The 26606-nt window shown below is 41.2% G+C and overlaps 1 protein-coding gene across 2 annotated transcripts in view; it reads left to right on the plus strand.

The window, feature by feature from the left end:
• Positions 1-232: 232 nt before the first annotated feature.
• Positions 233-26606, plus strand: part of PLOD2 (procollagen-lysine,2-oxoglutarate 5-dioxygenase 2) — a 120174-nt gene continuing 93800 nt past the window's right edge. For both annotated transcript variants that reach the window (XM_069563068.1, XM_069563078.1), the window contains exon 1: positions 233-814. In XM_069563068.1, coding sequence (XP_069419169.1) covers positions 700-814 — 115 coding nt within the window. In that variant the 5' untranslated portion in view covers positions 233-699. The remainder of the gene's footprint in view (positions 815-26606) is intronic.

A 26606-nucleotide genomic window follows, 5' to 3' on the forward strand; every position in this document is an offset into this window, starting at 1 on the left:
TGTGGGTGTGTACATCTTCAGCGCTCAAGGCCTGGTGAGGTCCCACTCAGCCAAGATTACCGAGATTTGTAGTCGCTTCTGACCCGAGGGTAGGATCTCAACCCAGCGGAGAACAGATTCGCACTCTCTGAGGCTACCGGGAAGCTCGGGTCACGGGGAACGCAGAGCAGGGAGCGGGGAGCGCCGCCCGCCGGCCAGACTGCAGGCGTCTCCTCCCCGCCTCCTCAGGCCCACTCCCAAACCGAACTACAAGCTTCCTGGTACCATCCAGAAGCTCTGCGTGAGCCTCCACACGTAGCCGCAGACGTCTCCTTAAATAGGTCGGAGTGGAGCAAACAATCCCAGACGTGGGGCTGGGGCAGGCGAGCCAAGGCGACCGCACGGTGCACGCAGCGGCGCGGCGGGTCAGCCGGCGGCCAATAGCCGGGGCGCAACCCGCCCCGTCGCCTCCCCCTCGGGGAAGCTATAAGTCGCCCGCGGCGCCCGCCGTCCTGTGCTTCACAGACCGCCGAGTTTCCCCCGTTGCTCTCCGCCCCGCTCGCGTTGCTGCCCGTCGGTCCCCCGCGCACACTCCGCCGCCCGCTCCCGCCTGCTGTCCTCGACCCGGGGCGGACCAGGGGTCCCCGGCTCTCGCGAGAAGTGCGCCGCTGCCGGGCGGCTGGGGTGCCGGAGCCCGCGCGGGCCCTCGAGGGGCCGAAGATGGGGTGGTGCACTGTGAAGACGCAGCAGCTGCTGCTGGTGGTGGCGCTGGTTCTCCAGCCCTGGAATCCCTGCCTAGGTGCAGACTCCGAGAAACCCTCCAGTATCCCCACAGGTGAGCGCTCCCGCGGGCCGCCCTGTCCCGCGAGGCTGGGCCGGATTTGCGGTTCATTCATCCGCTGGCCCTTCGCGTTGGGGCCCGCCAGATGAGTAGGTGGAGGGGGACCCGTCCCTCCCAGGTCCGCGGAGGTTGATTTGGAGCGAGTCTGTCTTTCCGACAGGACCACCGAGGTGGGTGGGGCGGACTGTCCTTTCTTCCCAGCACCGCCCAGGTCTTCCCCAGAGCTGAGCTCGGGCGGTGCTGGTCCCGGGAGGAATGTACGAGCATCCGCCCTCATGGGCTCTTGGAATTCTCCAGAACCCGAGAGCGCACGGTTTTCTGCAACACAAGTTGGGGGTTTCCTTTTGGGTTTGAAGGTCCCTGGGCGCCAACACCTTTCCTGCAACTTTTCTTTCTCCTTTTTTGCTGGAGTTGGCAGGATTTATCCTTACTGGACGAGGCGGTACTCCCTCTGTGACCTAAACACGGGGCTCAGTGTACTTTCTGATTGATGGTGACACATTCCTTCCAGCGCCCCAGGAAGCTGCCGGTAACACCTACCTCCTGCCAAAAACAGCGCTCAAAAACCTTGGTTGTTTTCAGTAAGATGGCTTGGCTACCCAATACCTCCCTCCGGGCGGCAGCTTTCCTCCTTGGGGATTTGGAGGGGACGCTTCTCTTGCCTTTAGGCACATTCTCCCTAAGCCTGATGCCGTTCCTTGTTTTCAGAAGCTGGAACTGCAGTCTATAGTCCAGTCAAGGTCATCTAAAACACAACTTTTTACATTCAGCAAGATTAAAGCGAACCTCACCACATGTTAGTGGAAGCATACTTTGCATCCATTTACTGCACATCGATATCCTTGGGCTTTTCCACTTTTGTACTCTTAACTCAATGCTCTCTGAAATTAAATCTTGCATTTAAATGTCCTTCTGCCGTACTGCTTTTTTTTTTTTTTTAATTAAGATCGTTTTGTCTTTTTATGGTAGGTGAGTAAACAGGGCTCTTTCTGTTTGAATTTTACTTAAGCACAAGGACAGAAATTTCTGTTTTAGATCTACATTCCGAACATTTGGTGTAAAACCCAATCAGTCCATGTAAGCAATATGTTTGTCTTCATCTGTGTTTCAGAAAACTGCAGTGGAGTAAGTTGCCCATCTTTCTACATTCCTGCCAAACAACAAACAGTACCTGCTTTGTTAGCTTGAGAAACTTTAGCATTCAGATAGATTTTTTTTTTGTCAGTTACAGGATACTTTTCTTTTTCTCAGGTAAATGCGATGGCTTCAAAATGAGTTTCTCAACCCTTTGTGGTTCCTTTAAATTTTAACTAAAATTTTTCCATTACTTTAAAATTATCTTTTAGTGTAACATCTAGACAAGAAAATGCCTTCAGCAAACTTGGAAAAGGAGACAAAAAATAATTCCCAGGAAAATGACTTTCTTTGTTGAAACACCCAACGAAACTTACTGGAAAATAACCTCTAAGGGTTTTGCTTCTTTTAGAGGGAACTTTTCAGCCTTTGCATATTTTATTTCACTTCATTCTCAGCACTCCTTACTTTTTATAGAAGGCATCTCTTTGTGGTTGCATTTAGGTTTACATTCAAAATCATCTTCCTTTCCTAATTTGACTTTTAAGTTTCCTGGAGGTGGACTGTAAAGTTTAAATGGATTGTAACATCAGAGAAGGAAATTTCAGATATGAATGCTTTTTTTCAGAAAGTGACCACGTAAAACCCACTACTGAAATCTGAAGACTGGTTTTGGAGAGTGGGCATGGGAAATTCAGAGTCATATAAATTCAGAAATATATTGACTTAAAAGGTGGAGCTGAGAAGGCAACGGCACCGCACTCCAGTACTCTTGCCTGAAAAGCCCCATGGACGGCGGAGCCTGGTGGGCTGCAGTCCATGGGGTCGCGAAGAGTTGGACACAACTGAGCGACTTCACTTTCTCTTTTCACTTTCCTGCATTGGAGAAGGAAATGGCAACCCACTCCAGTATTCTTGCCTGGAGAATCCCAGGGATGGGGGAGCCTGGCGGGCTGCCGTCTATGGGGTCTCACAGAGTCGGACGTGACTGAAGTGACTTAGCAGCAGCAGACAGTTTGATTATGAACTGCTGTATAAGTAGATGTGGTAAGCTAATATATATAGATGGTTCAGTGCTTGATGACATAGGGAGAATCATGGATTGTGTTCCATTTTCTTTCTAAAATATTACAACTGAAAATTGCTTAATTGAAAACTTTATGTCAGTATCAAGCAAACTTCAGAACTCTGTGTTGTCTAGCTTACTCAATAGGAGGTGTTTAAGGAATACTTATCTCTAACCCCTTATTTTTGCCAATATATCCCAGCTAGCCATGAAGAAATAGATTAGACCAGGCCTTATTTACGTTTTGAATCAGATAACTATTTATTGTGCGCGACTACTCAGTGCATTTTACAATGTTTAGCTGCATCCTTTGTCTCCACCTATTGGATACGGAGCACCCATCTTCAGGTGTGCATGTCTCAAAATGAAAAATAATCATATGTCTTCCAAGGGACACAATTGCCCAGGATTGGGAACCACTGGGTTAGACAAATCCATTTGTATTCGAGACTATGTAGTATTATGGTATTACTGGGATGATGTTAGCCACTCTAAACTTCCCTGGTGGCTCAGACGGTAAAGAATCTGCCTGCATTTCAGGAGGTCCAGGTTCAATCCCTGGGTCAGAAGATCACCTGGTAAAGGGCATGGCAATCCACTCCATTATTCTTGCCTGGAGAATCCCAAGGACAGAGGAGCCTGGTGGGCTACAGTCCATGGGGTCGCAAAGAGTTGGACATGACTGAGCAACTAATGCTTTTTTTTGGAAACAAATACTTGTAGTGATTTTCAGTTTTTCCACTGTAGTAGAGAATGTACTGTTCGAATCACAGTAATCAGTTTTTGGACTATAGTTTTTCCTAGCTTTGATGCTGTGTGTTAACTGAAGTTGAAAATACTGCTTTTTGTTCTCTTGACTGAGAGTTCTGCTATGTACTGCATCCATTCCTGTTTGATTGCCACTTTATTCTCACGTGGAAAGACTCTGTACAAGGATTTGGTTAAAAATAATCATTTTCTCCTAGAATCATTTATAGGAATTTTGCCTTAAAATTTTATTTCCGTGGGAGCTTTCAAGGCAAAACCCTCCTAATGAGTGTCAGCAAATCAAGTTCATTCCCTAATTTATGTTTCCTGCACTTTTTTGCCTTCTCAGTGAGATGAGAAAGCAGTGGATGTATTCCTGCCAAGGATTTGTAATCAGGCCTTCAGAGCTGGATCAACATTTTGTGTGTTTTCTAAGGTACCTTGACCATCCATGGTCTAAACTGGGCAGAAACCAAGTTTTAGGGAAAAATGGAGGAAGTGGTTTCAGATGTTTCTGTCAAGACCAGTGTTTTTCAAGCATGTTCATTTATAAACTCTTTAATTTACCCTGGCACATTCATGAGGGAAAAGGAAGGTTGTCCCTATCTGCTGATGTAAACTGGCAATTTATGGGGTGGAGAGGAAAAGACCAAGGTCCCGGAGAAACCTCCAGAAGAGAGGGAGGCTTGTCCTCTGTGTACTTTCTGTGTCCTGAGTTCCAGCCACATAGAATGACCAGCCTCTGCCTTGTGTTCATATAAAAATAGACATATGAAGCAATTCAAGAGAAGGAGAGGACCAGAGATGAAAATGAAATTAAGATATCCTTTTCTACCCATCACATTGACTAAAGCATTTAAAAAATAAACTGTGATCACACCAACTGTTATGAGGATGAAGTTTCAAACTGTTAATGGAAGTACAGCATTTTGGAGAAAATTTAGTAACATCTGGTGGACTTGAGAATCCACATATCCTATAACTCTAGATGTACGTGTATATGGCTCTCAAATTTGTGTCTGTTCTCCTTGAAATTCTGTTCTTTATTTAAATCTAGCTCCTAAGAAATTCTTCCCCCTACTATTTTTTTTTTTTGGCTCTCTTTCATAACTTCTTAATGCTATTGATTTATACAAATCATATCTGCTTTATAACATGATAGATGTTTATGTTTAATAAATGATACATTCTTTGGCCTAAGGGTTGAGTCTTATTCCTTTTTATGCTCCTCATACTACCTTTCCTGTTCTTTTAACAAAGAAGATTCTCAGTTAATGTTTGTTATGTTTCAGGCCACCTTGGAAATTATGAAAAGTGGCATGCAGTCAATGGGATTGTTAGCTGTTTCTTTCCCTGGAGTTTTAACTAAATTCACTCTCTCTCCCTGGGACCCATACACCATCATGATCAAGGAACTTACCCATGAAACATCAAGCTAGGCCTTGTTTCTGAACAAGTTTTTGGCAACTCTCCTCCACATGTGGCATTTTCTGCTCTACCTACCTTTCTCAATGTAAAATCACACCTTCAAATATACTTTCAAGTGGTTGGATATCATGATCCTCTTTTTTTTTTTTTTTAATCATGATCCTCTTATAGACAGTGAAATGAACATTTGGATGGTGTGTCATTTATGGGAGATCAGATGACTGAAAGCAAAAGAAGAGGGCTTCTACCCTTTCTTCAGGCCACACTCCATGTCTATCCTGACCATTGTTCTGTTGGGCTTTTGAGACCTATGGGAAAAACATAGAAACTGGGCATCAGAGATCTGAAAGAAGCAAAAGGGCCACTTTGCTAAAGAGCACTAATTTAATTTGTAGGTTTGTGTAAATGGAGGGGAAAGGGACAGACAGAGCCTAAAGGAAACCCTTTGCTGATACTTGTAGCAAACTACAGCCCATGGGCCAAATCCAGTGAACTATAAACAGCTACTTGCTTTTGTATGGCTAGTGAGCTAATGGTGGCTTTCATATTTTTAAAAAGCTAAAAAGTATCAAAAGGAAAATAACATATCATGACGTGTAAAAGTTGTATGAAATCCAATATTCAGGGTGCATAAAGATTTACTGGCTCATAGCCACATTCATTCATTAATGTATCATCAGTGCCTGCCCTGGTGCCACAAGGCAGAGTGGAGTGGTGATTGTCACAGAGGCTGTATGGCCTGCAAATTCGAAATTATTTCCTTAGGCCCTGTACAGAAACCCTTTGCCCACTTTTAGGAAACGATGTTCTCACTTAAGCCATGTCTTCTGCAGATCTGCTATTCCTCTTGGAAAGAGTCGGATTGTGGACAGTAGCAGCTGGCTCTGGCATTTGAGAGAGCTGTTTTTCATTTTAGACTTCACCAGTGATTTCTGTGGCATTTTGAATTCAAACAGAGCTTCTCTGTTACATCTTTTTAAACCTGGTGCTCGATGCTAACTAGATATGTACTTTGGTGTAAATAGTGTGCTTATGATACAAAATGAATAAAACACTGATGTCCGGTTGGAAAGGAGATGCATATTTCTTCTTCAGAGCTTGTGTGTGTTCTAGAAATTTGGTCTAGAAACTTGGTTATGAATTTGTGGCTTCATTCCTGGGAGGAAATATTTAGCACATTTATCAATGAGTATTCTTCTTCAACCATTGCTATAAAACTTAGGCAAAACTGAGAAATTGCTGCTTTTTCAATGACGGATATTTCCTTTTACATTTTACTTCTTTGCATTTGCTGCAGTGTTTGCCTCACTAAACTAAACTTAAATAACAGAACTGATTTTCACAATTGAGACTTTAATTAGCCAAGAAATAGTTATGCAGAGGAGTAGAATTATAAATAGTGTATTATGATTTGTTGTCATTATGCTACTTACTGTCTTTTTAAAAACTGAAACAGTTGACTTGCTACTTACTATCTTACAGTCTATTATGTTGCAACCTGTGTTTGGTTATGGTGCTGCTGAGTTTATTACTACACTCAACTGTGTCACAAGAGTGCTCCTTTGAAAAATACTGATTATGCTAAAATAAAATCACACAAACCTTAAATAAGTTAAAACTTATTTAAACATTAAAATGTTTCCCATTCAGGATAACTTTATTTAAAACAAAATTCCAAGACTGGAGGTATGTTATTTTATACTTGGGGGAAAAATTTCCATTTCATGTTTGCTTCTGTGTATTAAAAGAGGCAAATCAACATCTGTCAATGATTTTGATTTAGTTTTTAAATATAAATCTCTTAAAAAAACTAATTCAGGTGAGTGCATTTACATATTTGGTTACTAGATGGATTGATAAGTATTTTTCAGGCCTTGGTTATGTTAGTGGTATATTATAGCAGTTTTGGGAAAATAACAATCATTTATTATTCTGATTGAAGTATGAATATATCTCCTGCCTTGAATTTATTTCTTAAAAAAATATGTGATTATTTGCCAAGATGCTTAATTTGTTAGTGTGGACATATACTTTGTTTACTGTTTATATTCTGCTACAAAACAATTTGGTTTAAAATTTAGTTTGTATAAGGTTGAAATTACATTTTATTTAATTAGGGAGAAAATTTTGAATGAATGGTGAGTAGACAATCCGTACTTTATAATCAAAATCTTCACTAGAAATAGAAGAAAACACATTGTAATTTCATGCTTATTATTGTTAATACATTCTGTAAAACTTTTAATACAAAAAAGAATTTTCAGGGGCATACAGCTAAAATGAGGGGGCTACATTGTCAGGAAAAGTGCTTCTTCTAGCAAACATGATCGAATTTATAAAATGGGATAGAGTTATAATTAAAACTCATTTGTTATGTTGATTTTAATATTATTTTTATTATTTTGAATGCATAAGACGTCCTGAATGCATTAAATGATCATCTGCTCATTTACTTTAGGGTTACATACTCAAATTTTTAAAAGGAATTCCATTTATTTTTCTAGTTACTGCTAATCTATTTCAACATTTCTTCTATACAGAGAGAGAGCGACAGGATTTTCCTCTGGTTAAAGTGCTGTGGTTCTACTTTTCTAATGATGTGAACATTATACGGTAAAGATTCTTATGGCAGGAAGGAACTTGCAAGCATACACAATTTTCATTGCTCTCATCACCAGCCCCAGTCAGACCCAGACATTCAGGGGCACTAAGGGGACACTGAACATGTATCATACCATGCAGCGTCACTCTGCAGGCACAGCAGCAAGTGGAAGAAATACGTGGAATCCTGGCAGCCTTGTATTCCTGATTCTGGGACATTGTTCAGAAAAAGCCCCAGAAACTGCATCTTAGTTCCAGTGACCACAGAGCCCCAACATGGAGCCAGTGTCTCATCAGTGAGGCTTTGTCATAGACTAGTCTGTTTTACTGGTTTGAAGCTACAACTTTTATAGAGCCTAGGTTGCTAATTACTTATAGGTGCTACATACATGGCTAGCATATTATTAACCAGAGACTTATTAATGCATCTTTTGTTACCCAAATGTTATTGACTGGAAACATGTCAATATTCACTTACATAACAAATTGCTGGCCGCAGGCATTGGTTCCTGCTTCAATCCCCTGGTCAATAATGTGCCAGGAAGGAAGCTATTTACTTTTTGATTTTTAAAATGTATTCTCAAACATTCTTTAAACATTTAATCCTTTCTTCCTGGGTCTAGGAGTATACTAAACACCAGCGGCTATTTAAGCATGCCAAAGAAAAAAAGCAAATACATTAATAGAATTAATTTTTTTTTTTTTTTTTTTTTTAGTTACCTGGCTAACGGTTTGCGGGCAGAAAGATTCAAATGACCTCCCTAATTCAATTCCCTGGGGAAGTCCTACAGTGCTGCTCTGCAGATTGCAAACCAGCCCTCTGATGGGATTTTCCAGTCCTGCCTAAGCCAGCTCTGAGGCCCCTTGTCTTCCAAGGCTCCCCGCTCCCCTGCTCTCCTGCGCTAACCTCGCTGTGTCTTTTTGGGCCTCCAGTTGGCACCACAACTGTGACCAGAGTGCCTTGCTCATCCAGAGCCTCTGAAATTCCTGTCAGCCACGTCTAGAGAGGGACAATTCTCCTTTTCTTCTTAGTTTAAACAGGGTTGGAATTTTTTACACAGTGACTTTACTAGGTAACCCAGAGCAAAACAAAACAAAACCCCAAACTGGAAAACCACCAAAAGCAAAGCAGTGAACACACAAAGTAGAGACTCAAAGTTCTTGCCTATTCTGACTTTAGTTAAAGACCTGCCTACCTGGCACATCCTTAGGGATTTATAGATTATGTGTCTTTGCTCAGCTTTTCTTTCTGCACTATTCCATCTCAATTCTCAGTTCTTTTCACCATTTTATTTTATCCAGACAGATCTTTCTTCCAGGGTTGGAATCCTCAAAGTCCATACTTAGATAAATGTTATTGTTGTTCAGTTGTTAAGTTGTATTCAACTCTTTGCTACCCCATGGCTTGCAGTGCCCCAGGCTTCCCTGTCTTTCATTATCTCCTGGAGTTTGCTCAGACTCATGTTCATTGAGTCAGTGATGCCATCCAACCATGTCATCCTCTGTTGCCCTCTTCTCCGCCCACCCCCAATTTTTCCCAGCATCAGGGTCTTTTCCAATGAGATGGTTCTTTGCATCAGGTGGCCAAAATATTAGTAAGTTGTGAGATAATAAAAAATATACATTTAGTTTGGTCTCTACTCCCCTGTTCCTGGTAATATTTGGTCTTTGAGCCTGGTTTCTGACACAAAGCTCCTAAAAACCCTTGTAATTTCCTGAGTGATAAGAGTGTCTGACACAGAGTTCCTGTATCTCTTGGAATTTCCTGGGTGATAGGGGCATCTTTTGTTCTAATGAGATAACTCCTGGTGGGCTCATGAATGGGGCTGGTCACTAGAAAGACCAAACCATGATAAGAAGCTTGGAACTTTCAGCCCTACCCCTCCATATTTTGGAGAGAGAGAGGGTTTCAAAAACCAGTTAATAATTGACCTTGCCTATATGCAGATGACACCACCCTCATGGCAGAAAGTGAAGAGGAACTAAAAAGCCTCTTGATGAAAGTGAAAGAGGAGAGTGAAAAAGTTGGCTTAAAGCTCAACATTCTGAAAATGAAGATCATCGCATCTGGACCCATCACTTCATGGGAAATAGATGGGGAAACAGTGGAAACTGTCAGATTTTATTTTTTGGGCTCCAAAATCACTGCAGATGGTGATTGCAGCCATGAAATTAAAAGATGCTTAGTCCTTGGAAGGAAAGTTATGACCAACCTAGATAGCATATTAAAAAGAAGAGAGATTACTTTGCCAACAAAGGTCCGTCTTGCCAAGGCTATGGTTTTTCCAGTTGTCATGTATGGATGTGAGAGTTGGACTGTGAAGAAAGCTGAACGCCGAAAAATTGATGCTTTGGAACTGTGGTGTTGGAGAAGACTCTTGCAACTCCCTTGGACTGCAAGGAGATCCAACCAGTCCATTCTAAAGGAGATCAGCCCTGGGTGTTCATTGGAAGGACTGATGCTAAAGCTGAAACTCCAGTACTTTAGCCACCTCATGGGAAGAGTTGACTCATTGGAAAAGACTCTGATGCTGGGAGGGATTGGGGGCAGGAGGAGAAGGGGACGACAGAGGATGAGATAGCTGGATTGCATCACCGACTTGATGGACATGAGTTTGAGTGAACTCTGGGAGTTGGTGATGGACAGGGAGGCCTGGCATGCTGCAGTTCATGGGTTGCAAAGAGTCAGACAAAACTGAATGACTGAACTGAACTGAACTGAACTGATGGGATGAAGCCTCTATAGAGATCCCCAAAGTATAGCATTTGGAGAGCTTCTGAATCTTGGAATGTATCTACAAGCCAGGAAAGTGGTGTATACCTGACTCAGTGGAGACAGAAGCTCCCACCCTTGGGACCCTGTAGACCTCTCCCTGAGTATCTCTTCATCTTGCTATTCTTTTGTACCCTTTAACACATATCTTTTGTAATTAATTGGCAGTAGTAAGTAAACTATTTTCCTTGCTTCTGTGAGCCATGCTAGCAAATTACTGAGCCCAAGGAGAGGAGTCTTGGGAACCTCTGATTTGTAGCAAAGTCAAGCAGAAGTTGTGGGTAGCCTGGGATCCTTCTGCTTGTGATGAGTATCTGAAATGGGAACATTTACGGGATTGAGTCCTTAACCTGTTGGGTCCATGCTAATTCTGGTTAAGTCGAATTGAATTCCAGGACACCCGGGTGACCTGGGAGGAAGGGTCTGTGTGGGTGACAATTAATATTTGAAAATTTAATTCAGTGAGTATTAATTGAATGTCTAGTCTGTGTTCTGAGTTGCCTTATGTGGAGGAAAAGTAGAAAACCATGAAAAACAAAAAGCACGTCAGGCCCAGTCCGGTTCCACATTGAAATTCTAAGCTGCTTACATGAAAAATAATGCATATTAAAACTGAACAAATCAAAGGGGCACTTATGATGAAGTCTGGCCTGTTGGGAAAACCATAGACATCTGGGCATCAGGAAACCTACATCTAGGTTCCAACCCTTTCACTCACTAACAGCCAGTTACCTTTCCTCTCCAGACTTTTTTGTAATGTATGCTCTCTCTAGCTCTCTTCTTTGATGTTTCTGAAATTTTAAATGTCAGGATGTGTAGTGGAGACAAAGTGCCTCAGGAATCAGAAAGAGGCCTCAAGGAAACTATCAATATTTTTGTTAGGCCAAAGTAAGCATAGATCCAAAGTTGGATTTTAATTATTTTTTTAAGATTTTAATTATTCTGTCAGAAGCTGGATTTAGGCTTTGATATTGTTTTTTTCCTAATTAACTTTTGAGTTAGAGGTAAGTTAGGCCAAGAATAACTAGAATTAAATTTACATTTAAACATATTCCAAGTATTTCAGTGTGAGAGGAGAAAACAATCTGGTGTTTAAATGAAGCTGTTTTCCATCTTCTGAGGAGAATCATATATTCCACAGTACATTTAAATACTGAAAACTGTTTTTAAGGGCTTCACAGGTGGCTCAGTGATAAAGAATCTACCTGCCAATGCAGGAGACGCAGGAGATACAAGTTTCATCCCTGGGTTGGGAAGATCCCCTGCAGGAGGAAATGGCAATCCACCCCACTATTCTTGCCTGGGAAATTCCGTGGTCCATGGAGTGGCAGAGTTGGACGTGAGTGAGCACACACAACTTTTAAAACATAACTATATTTCTCTGTTTCAGTCCTAAGTCCTGTTGATTTACAAAAGTGATGCTGGTAACTCCTTTGAAGTTGAAATTTTTTTTTTAATGAAATGTGCTATTTAAGAATTGGAAGTGCTTCTCCAAATTCTTCTGAAACACTTATCAAATCACCTAGATCTACTTTTTTGAGGCATTAAATATCTTTAAAATATGATTGCATGTAGAAAACTATAAGCAAGGTAAATAAAAAGAAAATCAGCTCATGGGAGAAAAGCTTTTGTATGCATTGTGTGTGTGTGTGTGTGTGTGTGCATTGTGTTTGCTACTCACAGAAATAACTTATTTTTTAATATCTATATGTTTATTTATTGGCTGTGCTGGGTCTTTGTTGCTGTGCGGGGTTTTTCTCTAGTTGCAGTGAGTGAGTCCTACTGTCTAGTTGCAGTATGGACTTCTCAAGGTGGTGGCTTCTCTTGTTGCAGAGCATGGGTTCTGGGCCATGAGTTTTAGTAGTTGAGGCATGTGGGCTCAGTAGTTGTGGCTCCTAGGCTCCAGAGCATAGGCTCAGTAGTTGTGGCACACGGGCTTAGTTGTTCTGTGGCATGTGGGATCTTCCTGGATCAGGGATTGAACCCTTGCCCCCTGCATTGGTTGGTGGATTCTTCACCACTGAGGCACCAGGGAAATCCTGACGTAATTATTAAGACTTGAGAATGGAGTAGAAGTTTGGAATGCCATTTGATCTGGACTTTCCTTTGATGATATTGTTCAATCAATGTCACAGTAATGTGTTTGCACCCCTGGAATGAAACATGTCTAGTAAGTGATGCAGTCTTAGACCCAGAACTTGTAGGAGGTGGTGGTGCGCTTTGCTTTTTCTCTTTTTCTGGCTTATTTTCCTACAGCTGTAGATGGATTTTATGTAAATTGAAGGAAGCAGTTCAAAGAAAACAATTGAATGGGAAAGAGGGTGGCTTAGTTTTGAAATCATACAGTTGTTACCTTTTCAAATGTAAGATTGTAAAAAATATTACAGAAACATTTAATCTGGATGTTGTTTTTGGAGACTAACTGATTTATCAAATAAACAGGTATGTTTACCTGTTTAGCAGATGTTTCTCCTGTAGAGTAGGTACAGTTGAAGAAAAGTCTGTTTCATTAAAATAATTAAGCTTCATATTATTATAAAATAGTTGATGTATTCATGTCTCTCAAGTATAAGCATGAGATTTTTCTGCAGGGTATATAATCCTAAATAGCCCAGTCTTTCTTCTCCATAGCAAGTCCCTGAATGACTCTCTTACACCAGTGACAACAGCACTATGGCGGGTTACAGTTTATGGCTGAGTGGGTAGGTAAGGTTTTTTAGGTTGAGATAAAAGATAAACTAAGAAGCTTATTTTTGCCATGCCCTCCTCCAAGGGGTCCTCCCAACCCAGAGATCGACCCCTCATCTCTTACATCTGGTACATTGGCAGGCAGGTTCTTTACCACTGGGAAGCCTCCAAAAGATAAACTAAGAAGCTTATTTTAAGCCATATATGTAAACCTAAGAAATGTTCACAATGGACAGTTATATCTCCTTTTCTAAAATTGAATTTAAGTTCTTCATTGATGTAAGGTATGACTTTTTCTTAAGCATCAGAATGGTGCATTTGGATGAGTTTAGAGCATATCTGAATTGTAGAAAATCCTTGTGAAAAATGAGTCTTACTATGTGAAGGGGAGTCTTACTGTGTGATAGGAGATAGAGGTGAAGTGGAAAAGAGAACGTGAAATTGCTTGTGGGTCTGTTAGAAAATTATACGATATGTGATTTTAATGGGTTCAGGCACTTCATTCAGAAATACCCGAAAGTGCCACTGCTTCAAATGCTGTCAGAGGGGAAATTTGCTTATTTAAACTGGACATGCCCTAAATGGAAATATAGGTTTGAATAGTTTCATATGAGGAATTTGTTTACCTGGATTATGCTAAGTGATGGCATAGAATGTCCTGTTATTAACCTTAATAAACTGTACATCCCAGCCATTGTTGCTCTGTGTGACTCCGAGGCTGCAGTCCTGTGTGCATGGATCCTGGTGGGTTGTGCACACTGACAGTGTTCAGTACTGGATTTGCTTTACATTTGATCACAAGGAATTAGCTGGTTGCTATGGTGATTGGCAGAGGTTCAGAAACCTAGACACTGTGTCTGTGTTGCCATCCGTGTGTGTGTTCCATGGTAGAAGAAATTGCTTCACATTTCTTGGAGTTTCTGATAAATTGAGGTGCAAGTCCATTGTGCTTTGAATTATCTGGAAAGCTGTATGGTCCCACTTTCAATCTGAATATATTATTAAGAATTTAAGGAAGATACTAGTTTTCTCTTCAAACATTGTGGGTCAATTACCAAGGCATTATAGAAGGGAGGTTTGCTTTCTGAATACAGCCAGAGAGGATTCACCATTCAGGAAGGGGCTAGACACCTCCAAGTGGGAGTTAAAGGTATAAGCTTGCCTGACTTACTGGGACAAATGATTTATTTTAAGGCCAGATATTCATAACTGATTGCATGCTAATTATGAAAGATGACCTCTGGAAGACAGTATAGGATAATGCTAAGGAGATGGGTTTTGGTATCAATCTGTATTTAAAGTCCGTGTCTGCCACTTATTTGCTGATTGTCCCGGGAAGAAGTTATTTAACCTCTCTAAATCATAGTTTAAAATGGTAATTGCCTTCTGTATTTGACTTGAGGATTAAATATGCTAATACCAGTGAAAGGCTTAGCACAGAGTCTGCAAACAGAAATTGCTCAACAAGTACTACTAGCTAAATGTATTATTTTAAAGAGTGCAATTCCCATTAACATTATTTAAAGTGGAACATATGATGCATGAAATGAATTCTTGTGTTCTGATTGATAATGGAGAGGAAAGTGTAGGCTGTCAGTGAATACTAGAAAATAAGTTTTAACAAGTTAAGCTATAAAGACAACTTTTTCCAGGGGAACCCAAGGGAAATAAATAAGTTTAGCGGTATAGTTTCTTGGGTGATATTCTTTGATTATTTACTCGAATTCAGAATTTTTAAGTCACTTTTCCTCATTTCTCTTTTTTCTCTTGATATTCAGATATGTTGAATTTTAACCACTATTTTTTCTCTCTCTGTTTTTTTTTTTTGTTGTTGTTCTTTGTTTGTTTCATCTGTAGTGGAAAGCATATCTGTACATATTTAAATATCTCAAACAGATAAGGCTTTTCTTTTTTTAGACATAGTCTTAAGGCTGTTATCACACTCAACAGTCATTCCATCATATTGTCTAATACTTATTGAAGTTCACTTTTGCTCCCTATTCTCCAAACTGGCTTTTAACAGTTGATTTATTTGGTCAGAATCCATCAATTTCTCCTAAACACCCCTTCAAGCTATTGTCATCTTAGTCTGTAGTCCAGACTACAGATTTGGACTCTGGCAGCTTGAAGGCCAAATTCAGCCTGCCTACTGTTTTTCAGAAAACTTGAACTAAGTCCAGTGGTTTTAAAATCAGGAAAGTTTACTTGAAAGTCTGAAACTTATTTCTCTTGGGATGAGTGGGACAGGGAGGAGACTTGGAGATCTTGGATTTGCCCTCCCACAGGGCAGATGATGATAGGTGGCTGGTGCTGGGGGCTCCCCCTGAAGATGCTACTTGTGTACTCCTGTTCACCATAGCTCCCCCACTGCCCCCTGTCCCTGCCCCCTAACCCTGGCCTCTTCACTATTTATTGTGTGTCACAACTCCAGGTCTGGATAACACCACAGAATGACATAGTTATACTTGCTTCTGAAATTGTTAAATTGTTGTTTAGTTGCTAAGTCATGTCTGACTCTTTGCAAACCCAAGGACTGTAGCCAGGCTTCTCTGTGCGTGGGATTCTCCAGGCAAGAATTATTAGTTCAGTTCAGTCGCTCAGTCGTGTCCGACTATTTGCGAACCCATGAATCGCAGCACGCTGGGCCTCCCTGTCCATCACCAACTCCTGGAGTCCACTCAAACTCACGTCCATCGAGTCGGTGATGCCATCCAGCCATCTCATCCTCTGTCATCCCCTTCTCCTTCTGCCCCCAATCCCTCCTAGCATCAGAGTCTTTTCCAATGAGCCAACTCTTCGCATGAGGTGGCCAAAGTATTGGAGTTTCAGCTTTAGCATCAGTCCTTCCAGTGAACACCCAGGGCTGATCTCCTTTAGAATGGACTGGTTGGACCTCCTTGCAGTCCAAGGGAGTTGCAAGAGTCTTCTCCAACATCACAGTTCAAAAGCATCAGTTCTTCGGTACTCAGCCTTCTTCACAGTCCAACTCTCACATCCATACATGACCACTGGAAAAACCATAGCCTTGGCTAGATGGACCTTTGTTGGCAAAGTAATGTCTCTGCTTTTTAATATGCTATCTAGGTTGGTCATAACTTTCCTTCCAGGCAGTAAGCGTCTTTTAATTTCATGGCTGCAATCACCATCTGCAGTGATTCTGGAGCCAAAAAAAATACAGTCTGACACTGTTTCCACTGTTTCCCCATCTATTTCCCATGAAGTGATGGGACCAGATGCCATGATTTTCGTTTTCTGAATGTTGAGCTTTAAGCCAACTTTTTCACTCTCCTCTTTCACTTTCATCAAGAGGCTTTTTAATTCTTCTTCACTTTCTGCCATAAGGATGGTGTCATCTTCATATCAGAGGTTATTGATATTTCTCCTGGCAGTCTTGATTCTAGCTTGTGCTTCTTCCAGCCCAGCATTTCTCATGGTGTGCTCTGCATATAAGTTAAATAAGCAGGGTGACAATATACAGACTTGATGGACTCCTTTTCCTATTTGGAACCCGTCTGTTGTTCCATGTCAAATTCTATATGCTTCCTGACCTTCATATAGGTTTCTCAAGAGGCAGGTCAGGTGGTCTGATATGCCCATCTCTTTCAGAATTTTCCATAGTTTATTGTGATCCACACAGTCAAAAGCTTTGGGATAATCAATAAAGCAGAAATAAGCGTTTTTTTTTTTTAACTCTCTTGCATTTTTGATGATCCAGCGGATGTTGGCAATTTGATCTCTGGTTCCTCTGCCTTTTCTAAAACCAGCTTGAACATCTGGAAGTTCATGGTTCACGTATTGCTGAAGCGTGGCTTGGAGAATTTTGAGCATTATTTTACTAGCGTGTGAGATGAGTGTAATTGTGTGGTAGTTTGATCATTCTTTGGTATTGCCTTTCTTTGGGATTGCAGTGAAAACCGACCTTTTCCAGTGCTGTGGCCACTGCTGAGTTTTCCATATTTGCTGGCATATTGTTAGAGAAGGCTAAACTGACTGCATACTGTGAATAAGTTATAGTACTGGGCACATGTCATCAAAATAAGCTCAGTTTCACCAAAGGTTTATTTTTATCTCTGTCAAAATTCAAGTGAAAAGTTTTGAAGTGTTTGATTTAAATATACACACAACCAAAAAGCTAAAATTCCCATGGTAGCATATTAAACCTACATACGTAATTATTAAGCAAACCCATCCATTTCCAATCTAGTTCTGTTTGTTTGTTCATTTTAACCCTTAAGAGTATGTATGTATGACTGTCACAGTGATACATAACAAATGTAATTTAAAAATAGATGCCATTTATTGCCACAAATGACAAGGAAATTGTCATAAGTGATAAGCAAAACAAATATAATTTAAAAATAAATAAATGCCATAGGCAGTTGGAAGGAACCTAGAAAAGTCAAGTAAAATGAAACACATTTGCATGTCCCAACTCTAAGAAATTTTGAGGAAAACCAACTTATAATTTTAATGTAAGATAATCTTCTGTAGATTTGTTCAGCAGAACTTTCAGCCACAAGCCTATTTATAGCTTCTGCTCTGAGCAGAGAAACTACAAATGTAAAAAAGTATTAAATGAAAACAAAGCTTTCAATAAAAATAACTAAAAATAAATGTATAATTATGAAGTGTAGTTATGGTGATTCACAAAGGTTTGCAGGCTTTTTTTTTTTTTTGTACTTTTGCTTTGATGAATACTTAACAAGTAGTGTCAAATAAAATCCTTTCTTCTTAAATGAGCTGGAATTTTTCCATTATCTCTTAACCTTTGCAAATTCCAGAAGCCTTGAGTAAGTCCCAGTTGTTTCATCTCAGAAAAGACACTTTAGCCAGCTAAATACTTACTGAAATTAACAGGGTGTTGTATAAGATGAAAGGACTAGAAAATTAAAAAGAATAGCTGAAAGTGAAACAAACACTATAAAATGATAATTAGAGATAGCTACACTACATTGTTCCCGCATAAGTTAGGAACCACTGGGCTGGCCTAGAAATGGAGGGCAAGGGGAGGTAAATTCCTATTACTTACTTACCTTTATTTTATGGCTTTATTTCATTTTTCCATGACTGTCTTCAGTAATTGTTGAAATTTAGGAAAGCAATAGTCTTCAAACTTTATAAGAGAGCCCTTCTTAAGAAGTTGAGCCTGTGTTTCACGCAATGCTGAGCCCACACTTGCATTCCTACTATCAGAAAGACATATATTTCTAAAATTTCTGAGTGATTTCTCAAGCTTCAAGGAGAACAATTACTGAGGTAAGTTATGGAAAAAATAACTATTAAAGCTACATTTCCCCAACTCCTTTGGAGCTAAGCTTCTAGATGAAAATCATGCCCCTCTTTTCAGACACGTTACTATGAAATTTGGAAGAGAGATGGGCTTCCCATCATTTCTGGCCATTTCTATTGATAAACACAGTCAGGAAGACATGGGGTCACCCTACCTCAGTGTTCCAGTCTTCCACTTTTGGAGCAAGAGTGGGCAGGAGAGACACAGATAGGTACGCAGCAGAGGCAATGGTTGAATTCTGCTTTCTAGAGTCTAGTCACCAGCTTCCAGTGCACAAGTCAGCGGAGGCAGCCTCCTGATCCTGGGATGCCATTGATAGCCACATATTCATGCCTGAATAGTTCTAATGGAGGCCTTCTGGTTCCCTCCAGTTGGAAATGAGATAGTAACCTCTTAGCTTGGCCAGCTCCCTGCTGTTCCAGAAGTCAAGGCTGGAGGCTCAGCATTTTCAACAGTTGTGTAACCCCATAATTACTTTTGTCAAATCACCTCCTGCTCAATACATCTAAATTGGCCTCTCTCCTGAACAGAGCACTGACAGACACAGGTGCCCACTTGCCTCGTCAGTTGTGACTGATGTGACCTGTGTTGTCTGACAACCCTTCTGTAAGGCCTAAAGGCAAAGAAACTTCCAGAGGCTTCAAGGTCTGAGACACAACAATTCACAGATGTGGTACCAACAATAAGAGATACTGTCTCTGTACTCCTGCAGTTTAAAATCCAGCTGAGTATATGAAGTCAGTTCACATGAATAGGCTGAGAATAACACACTAAATCTCTAAATAAGTAACAGATTGTAAGCTAGCAAGTAATGTTGCAGGAGCCCAGCACAGAGAGGGAACGAGAAACTAGGATACACCTTGTATATAGCATCTAATCTCCCCAGATGCAGTTTCTTGGATTGGAGAAACAGAAACAGTAGTGAGAGAAAGTGTTCAAATAGATCATTTTTAAGAAAGTCTCCAGTTCTGGACTTCCCTGGTGGCCCAGTGGGTAAGAGTTCACTTGCCAATGCAGTGGACATGGATTTGATTCCTGGTCCAGGAAGATTCCACATGCCCTGGGGCAACAAAGCCCGTGCACCACAACTACTGAGCCTGTGCACTCAGAGCCTGTGCTCTGCAACAACAGAAGCTACCGCAATGAGAAGACGTCACACCACAACTAGGGAAAGCCCGGATGCAGCAACGGAGACTCAGTGCCACCATAAGTAAATACATAAAATATTTTTTTTAAGTTCCCAGTTCTAAATGCAAACTGGTTCAGCCACTATGAAGAACAGTGTAGAGATTCCTTAAAGAACTGGAAATAGAACTGCCATACAACCGAGCAATCCCATGGCTGGGCATACACACTGAGGAAATCAGAATTGAAGACACAAGTACCCCAGTGTTCACTGTAGCCCTGTTTACAATAGCTAGGAAATGGAAGCAATCTAGATGTCCATCAGCAGACAAATGGATAAGGAAGTTGTGGTACATACACACAGTGGAATATTGCATGCTAAGTCACTTCATTTGTGTCCGACTCTTTGAGACCCTATGGACTGCAGGCTCCTCTGTCCATGGGATTCTCCAGGCAAGAATACTGGAGTGGGTTGCCATTTTATTACTCAGTTATTAAAAAAAGACTGCATTTGAGTCAGTTCTAATGAGGTGGATGAAACTGGAGCCTATTATACAGAGTGAAGTAAATCTGAAAGAGAAACACCAATATTAATATTACACCAATATTAATGTATATATATGGAATTTAGAAAGAGGCTAACAACGACCCTATATGCAAGGCAGCAAAAGAGACACAGATATAAGAAACAGACTTTTGAACTATATGGGAGAAAGTGAGGGTGGGATGATTTGAGAGAATAGCATTTTATACCATATATAAAATAGATGACCAGTGCAATTTGATGCATGAAGCAGGGCACTCGAAACCAATGCTCTGGGACAACTCAGAGGGATGGAGTAAGGAGGGATGTGGGAGGGGGCATTCAGGATGGTGGGACACTTGTGTAACTATGGATGATTCATGTCGATGTATGGCAAAAACCACTACAATATTGCATAGCAATTATCCTCCAATTAAATTAAAAGTTCCCAGTTCTAATAAGATAATTTTTGGAGAATAATATGGAAAACTGTCATCAAAAACATGAACAGACAAAAACAAAGCCTTGAAAATGTTAAGTAGAGGGGACTTCACTTATGGTCTAGTGGCTAAGAGTCCAGGCGTCCATTGCAGAGACACAGGTTTGATCCCCAGTTGGGGAACTAAGATCCCACATGTGTGTGGTAGGGCCAAAAAATACAACATTTAAAATTGAAAAAAAAAAATGTTAAGTTGGATTTTGAGAGTGGGAAGAAACTGGAAAAACAAAAATGACTTTAAAAAAAGATAAAATCAGTGTATCTTGGCTAGATTAAGGAGTCTAAGTATGCATTGTCAAGTGAAAATTGGGAAACAATGATAAGCACATTTGGAAATAGGGACAGCACAGGAAGTTTCTAAAAAAGGCAATAAAATTGGAAATGTGCCATTAGACTAGAGCAGTTTCTCAGCCTTGGCCCTACTGATGTTTGGGGCCAAATAATTCTCTTGAATTCCCTGAAAAAGGGAATGGCTACCTACTCTGGTATTCCTGCCTGGAGAGTCCCACAAACAGGGGCCTGGCAGGCTACAGTCCCTGGGGTTGCAAAGAGTCGGACACGAATGAGCGCCTAAGCACACACAATTATCTTGTGCTGTGCACTGTCAGATGTTTTAGCAGCATCCCTGGTATCTACCCACAGGATGTCAGTAGCACCCATCACTCAAGACCATCACAAATGTCTCCAGACATTACCAAACATCCCATGGAGGGGAAAAAAAATCCCCAGTTGAAGCTACAAGCCTTGAGAAAGATTAGTATGGAAAGATGAGGTGAGATAAGAGCTTCACTGGTGACTCAAACAATAAAGAATCTGCCAATACAGGAGACCCAGGATCAACCCCTGAGTCAGGAAGACCCCCTGGAGAAGGAAATGGCAATCCACTCCAGTATTTTTGCCTGGAAGCCTTTGACTGTGTGGATCACAATGAATTGTGGAAAATACTGGAAGAGATGGGAATACCAGACCACCTGACCTGCCTCTTGAGAAATTTGTATGCAGGTCAGGAAGCAACAGTTAGAACTGGACATGGAATAACAGACTGGTTCCAAATAGGAAAAGGAGTCCATCAAGGCTGTATATTGTCACCCTGCTTAGTTAACTTATATGCAGAGCATACTATGAGAAATGCTGGGCTGGAAGAAGCGCAGGGTAGAATCAAGATTGCCAGTAGAAGTATCAATAACCTCCGATATGAAGATGACACCACCCTTATGGCAGAAAGTGAAGAGGAATTAAAAAGCCTCTTGATGAAAGTGAAAGAGGAGAGTGAAAAAGTTGGCTTAAAGCTCAACATTCAGAAAACGAAGGTTGTGGCATCTGGACCCATCACTTTATGGGAACTAGATGGGGAAACAGTGGAAACAGTGTCAGACTTTATTTTTTTTTGGCTCTAAAATCACTGCAGATGGTGATTGTAGCCATGAAATTAAAAGACGCTTACTGCTTGGAAGGAAAGTTATGACCAACCTAGATAGCATATTAAAAAACAGAGATATTACTTTGTCAACAAAGGTCTGTCTAGTCAAGGCTATGGTTTTTCCAGTAGTCATCTGTGGTTGTGAGAATTGGACTGTGAAGAAGGCTGAGCACTGAAGAATTGATTCTTTTGAACTGTGGTGCTGGAGAAGACTCTTGAGAGTCCCTTGGACTGCAAGATCCAACCAGTCCGTTCTGAAGGAGATCAGCCCTGGGATTTCTTTGGAAGGACTGATGCTAAAGCTGAAACTCCAATACTTTGGCCACCTCATGTGAAGAGTTGATTCATTGGAAAAGACTCTGATGCTGGGAGGGTTGGGGGCAGGAGGAGAAGGGGATGACAGAGGATGAGATGACTGGATGGCATCACCGGCTCAATGGACATGAATTTGAGTGAACTGTGGGAGTTGGTGATGGACAGGGAGGCCTGGCGTGCTGCAATTCGTGGGATCACAAAGAGTAGGACACAACTGAGTGACTGAACTGAACTGAACTGAATAATGTTTTTATCTATAAGTCTTGTAAGAAATAGTGAAGCACCAGGAGGAATCAGTAAGAACTTGGAAATAACAAACTTCAGGAAAATGGTATAACTTCATTTAAAAATAGCATTTTTTGTTCCAATGAAAATGAAGACATTTAAAAATATTCAATTTGTTCATAATCCCACTATCATTAATAAAGGATGTAAAATATTGCAATAGTACTTTTTCCTGTACATATATCCTCATATGTTTTCTTTATAAAATGCTTTCAAATTGTGGTGTTGGAAAAGACTCTTCAAGAGTCTCTTGGACTGCAAACCAGTCAATCCTACAGGAAATCAACCCTAAATATTCATTGGAAGGACTGATGCTGAAGCTCCAATACTTTGACCACCTGATGGGAAGAGCAACTCATTGGAAAAGACCCTGATGCTGGGAAAGATTGAAGGCAGGAGGAGAAGGAATACAACAGAAAACAAGATGGTTGGTTGGCCTCAGTGACTCAATGGACATGAGTTTGAGCAAACTCAGGAGATGGTGAAAAACAGGGAAACCTGGCATGCCCCAGTCCATGGGATAGCAGGGTCAGACACGCCTAAGTGACTGAACAACAACAACAATATCCGATATGTAACAATACTGGATATATAGTTTGCTGTTTTGTACTAACAGAAATAATATCATAGGGATGTTCTAAAAAAATGAGTTTTGGTGTCTATTTTTACAGGATAGGCCCAAGAAACAAAGTATTGAAATCAAAGGATATGGGTTCTTATATCTCTTGTTCTGTATCCTTGAGTCACTTTCCAGAAGGTTGTATGGATTTGCATCTTCCCTAACAGGGTCTCAGATGATCTACAGTATGAATTCTGCAGCTTTACTTTTTAAAAAATCTCTTCTAGTTTATAGGGGAAAATAAAATGTGCTTCTCTTTGTCTTCCTTTTTAAATTTCTTAAATTTATGGTCAGTTATTTTTTTCCTTGCCAAAATAAAATCTTTCATTTTTTTAGGCACTGTTATTTCTTCTGTGAGCAGCATATTCATATCAATAGAGTGTACCTCTTAGTGGAGTGAGAAAGGACAATAAATAGATTAATTCAGTGGATGTAGGTACTAATAAGAAAGTAAAATGAGATTAGGGGCAAGTGAAAGTGAAAGCGAAGTCACTCAGTCGTGTCTGACTCTTTGCGACCCTGTGGACTGTAGCCTATAAGACTCCTCCGTCCATGGGATTCTCCAGGCAAGAATTCTGGAGTGGGTTGCTACTTCCTTCTCCAGGGGATCTTCCCGACCCAGGGATCGAACCCGGGTCTCCCACATTGGAGGCAGATGCTTTAACCTCTGAGCCACCAAATGGCAGATTAGGGGCAAGAGTGCTGAGATTGGAAATGCCATTAGGTGCTACTTCCAAGAAGATTTTTCCTAGTGGTTACATTTGATACTAGACCTGAAGGAAGGGGTTTTGTTGGGAGAACAGTGAGCATTATCAGCTTCCCAGATGGCTCAGTGATGAAGAAACTGTCTGCCAATGCAGGAGACACAGGAGATGCTGGTTCAATCCCTGGGTTGGGAAGATCCCCTGGAGAAGTAAATGGCAACTCACTCCAGTGTTCTTGCGTGGAGAATCCCATGGACAGAGGAGCCTGGTGGGCTACAGTCTGTAGGGTTGCAAATTGTCGGACATGACTTATTGAGTAAATAGCAGTGGCAGTAGTGAGCATTACAGGCAGCAGGAATGACAAGAGCAAGTGTCCTGAGTATAGAAATTGCTTGTTGTGTCCCTGGAACAGCAAATCTCCCTGTACCTGCATTGGGGCAGGGAGGGCCGGGTACTCCAAGAGGTACAGCAAGACAGGACCAGACCACTTGGGAACTATGGTATGGAGCTTGGGTTTGATGGAGAACAAGAAGGAAACTACTGAACTGTTTTGAGACGAAAAAGACGAACTCTGTATGGATTAGAATTAGAATTAGGATTAGAATTAACTACCACCTTTGAATGGAGAGGGCTGGGTTTCAGCCCCATTCTCCCACTGGCTTCTCTGCTGGTGGCTGGGTGTGGTCCCACTGCTTAGGGGCTGAGGGGACATGTAGACATGTCACCCTGGCAGACCCGTAGAGAAGAACGAAGTGGGCACAGGTAAATGTGTGGCGATCCCTTACGAGGCCAAGTGTCCAGGGAGGAGATGATGGTGTCCAGGCAGAGAAGGTGGATTTGTGAGGCTGGATTCTGTCTTGCTGGCAGAACTTGCAGATTGATTGGGGGCGGAATGTGAGAGGGACAGAGGGGTTAACACTTTGCATGTTAAACATTTAAATTTGGGAATTCTATGGTGGTCCAGGGGTTAGGACTCTGTGATTCCATTGTAGGGGGCACTGGTTCCATCCCTGGTCTGAGAGCTAAGATCCCAGCAAGCTGTGCCCAAGACCAAAAAGAAAAAAATAAAAAAGGTTTAAAGTTGTCAAGTTCAGTTCAGTCGCTCAGTCATGTCTGACTCTTTGTGAACCCATGGACTGCAGCACACCAGGCCTCCCTGTGCATCACCAACTCCCAGAGTTTACTCAAATTCATGTCCATTGAGTCGGTGATGCCATCCAATCATCTCATTCTCTGTTGTCCCCTTCTCCTCCCGCCTTCAATCTTTCCCAGCATCAGGGTCTTTTCCAATGAGTCAACTTGCCAAAGCCTACATTAATTAGGAATAACTGCTTGCCATTCTGTGTAATCTCCCTTTTGTTTTATATGGATTGAAACTTCCTTGTGAAGGATTTTGGTGACTATTTTACAGTTATTTGAATAATCACCATTATTAAAATTTATAGTCTTTTTTTGTGTGTGTGCCTCTAATGTTGGTACTGAGGTGTTTATTCAGTAGTGTGAGTGCTGAAAAACAGGTCCCCACAACAGAAGTTTTGCAAGGGAAGTCGGAGTGTGAAACTGTAGGAAGAAGGCCAGAACAGCTGCTATGATTCATTAAGCTGTGAGTTTGGAAGCCAGCAATCTGCAAAATGGTAGTTAAAGTGCTGAAAAACTACAGAGCAGCTTGAAGCAGATTTTTAAGTTTACAGGACTTGTCATGTAACCAGAGCAAGTAAGATAGGAGTAGATAGGATGGGGAAATATAGGTTCATGACTGTGGGATCAGTGCTGGTGTACTACCCCTAGTTGACTGGGGTTTGCACTAGGCATCAGTGCGCTTGACTTGACAGGAGATCAGAATGTGCTGATCATGCCAGTCTCTCATAATTTGATGCAGTCTCTTCATCAGAAAGCTTTATTGTGAATTTTGCATTCTTTGTTATTTTTTATGCTTAAATTCTGTTTAAAGACAAGCACTGGGAGATGTATGTGACCAGAAACTTCTCCCCTTTCCCCTTGCTTTTCATTTACTTCAGTGGGAAAGTTAATCTTGTGAAATGAGAGGTTTGGGTTTTGTAGGATTTTCACTGATAATCCTTTACATAAAAACGTAGCTACCATGCAGCTGGAGAAAGGTCCCTCCTGATTCTGATATGTGCCACTCTTGGCTTTCACAAGCAGATGGAGGAAGAAACACTGGAAAAAGAGACTCAAAATGAATATGCAAAGGGAGGAAAAAAACTAGAAGAGGGAAGCATGAGAAGGATGGTTTGGTACAGCTGGACAGGGACAGTGAGTTTGGCACCAAACCTTTTTGCTGGTTGACTCAAACTCGGAAAATTGTTGGATTACCTAATTGTCTGTTTACTTGGGGGTTGGGGGGAACCAACACTGTACACATACTGGTGTAAGTAACAAAAATCTGTTTTAAAAAAGTTGCTTTTAATGAAATGAAGAACAGTAAATAACTATAGATGGTAACTTAATTTGTAGTTTATTTAGAGTTGGTTTCAAAGGACTAAATATTTCCTTCCTCTTTTGAAAAGTAAGGAAGGAATGGTGTTAAACTGTAACTCAGTAATTGCTTTTCTGACAGGAACTGAGTCAATGACTCAATAAGGGACATTGTTACCAACCCTCTAACTCT

This window comes from Ovis canadensis, chromosome 1 (assembly GCF_042477335.2).
Source record: "Ovis canadensis isolate MfBH-ARS-UI-01 breed Bighorn chromosome 1, ARS-UI_OviCan_v2, whole genome shotgun sequence".
Classification (NCBI taxonomy): domain Eukaryota; kingdom Metazoa; phylum Chordata; class Mammalia; order Artiodactyla; family Bovidae; genus Ovis; species Ovis canadensis.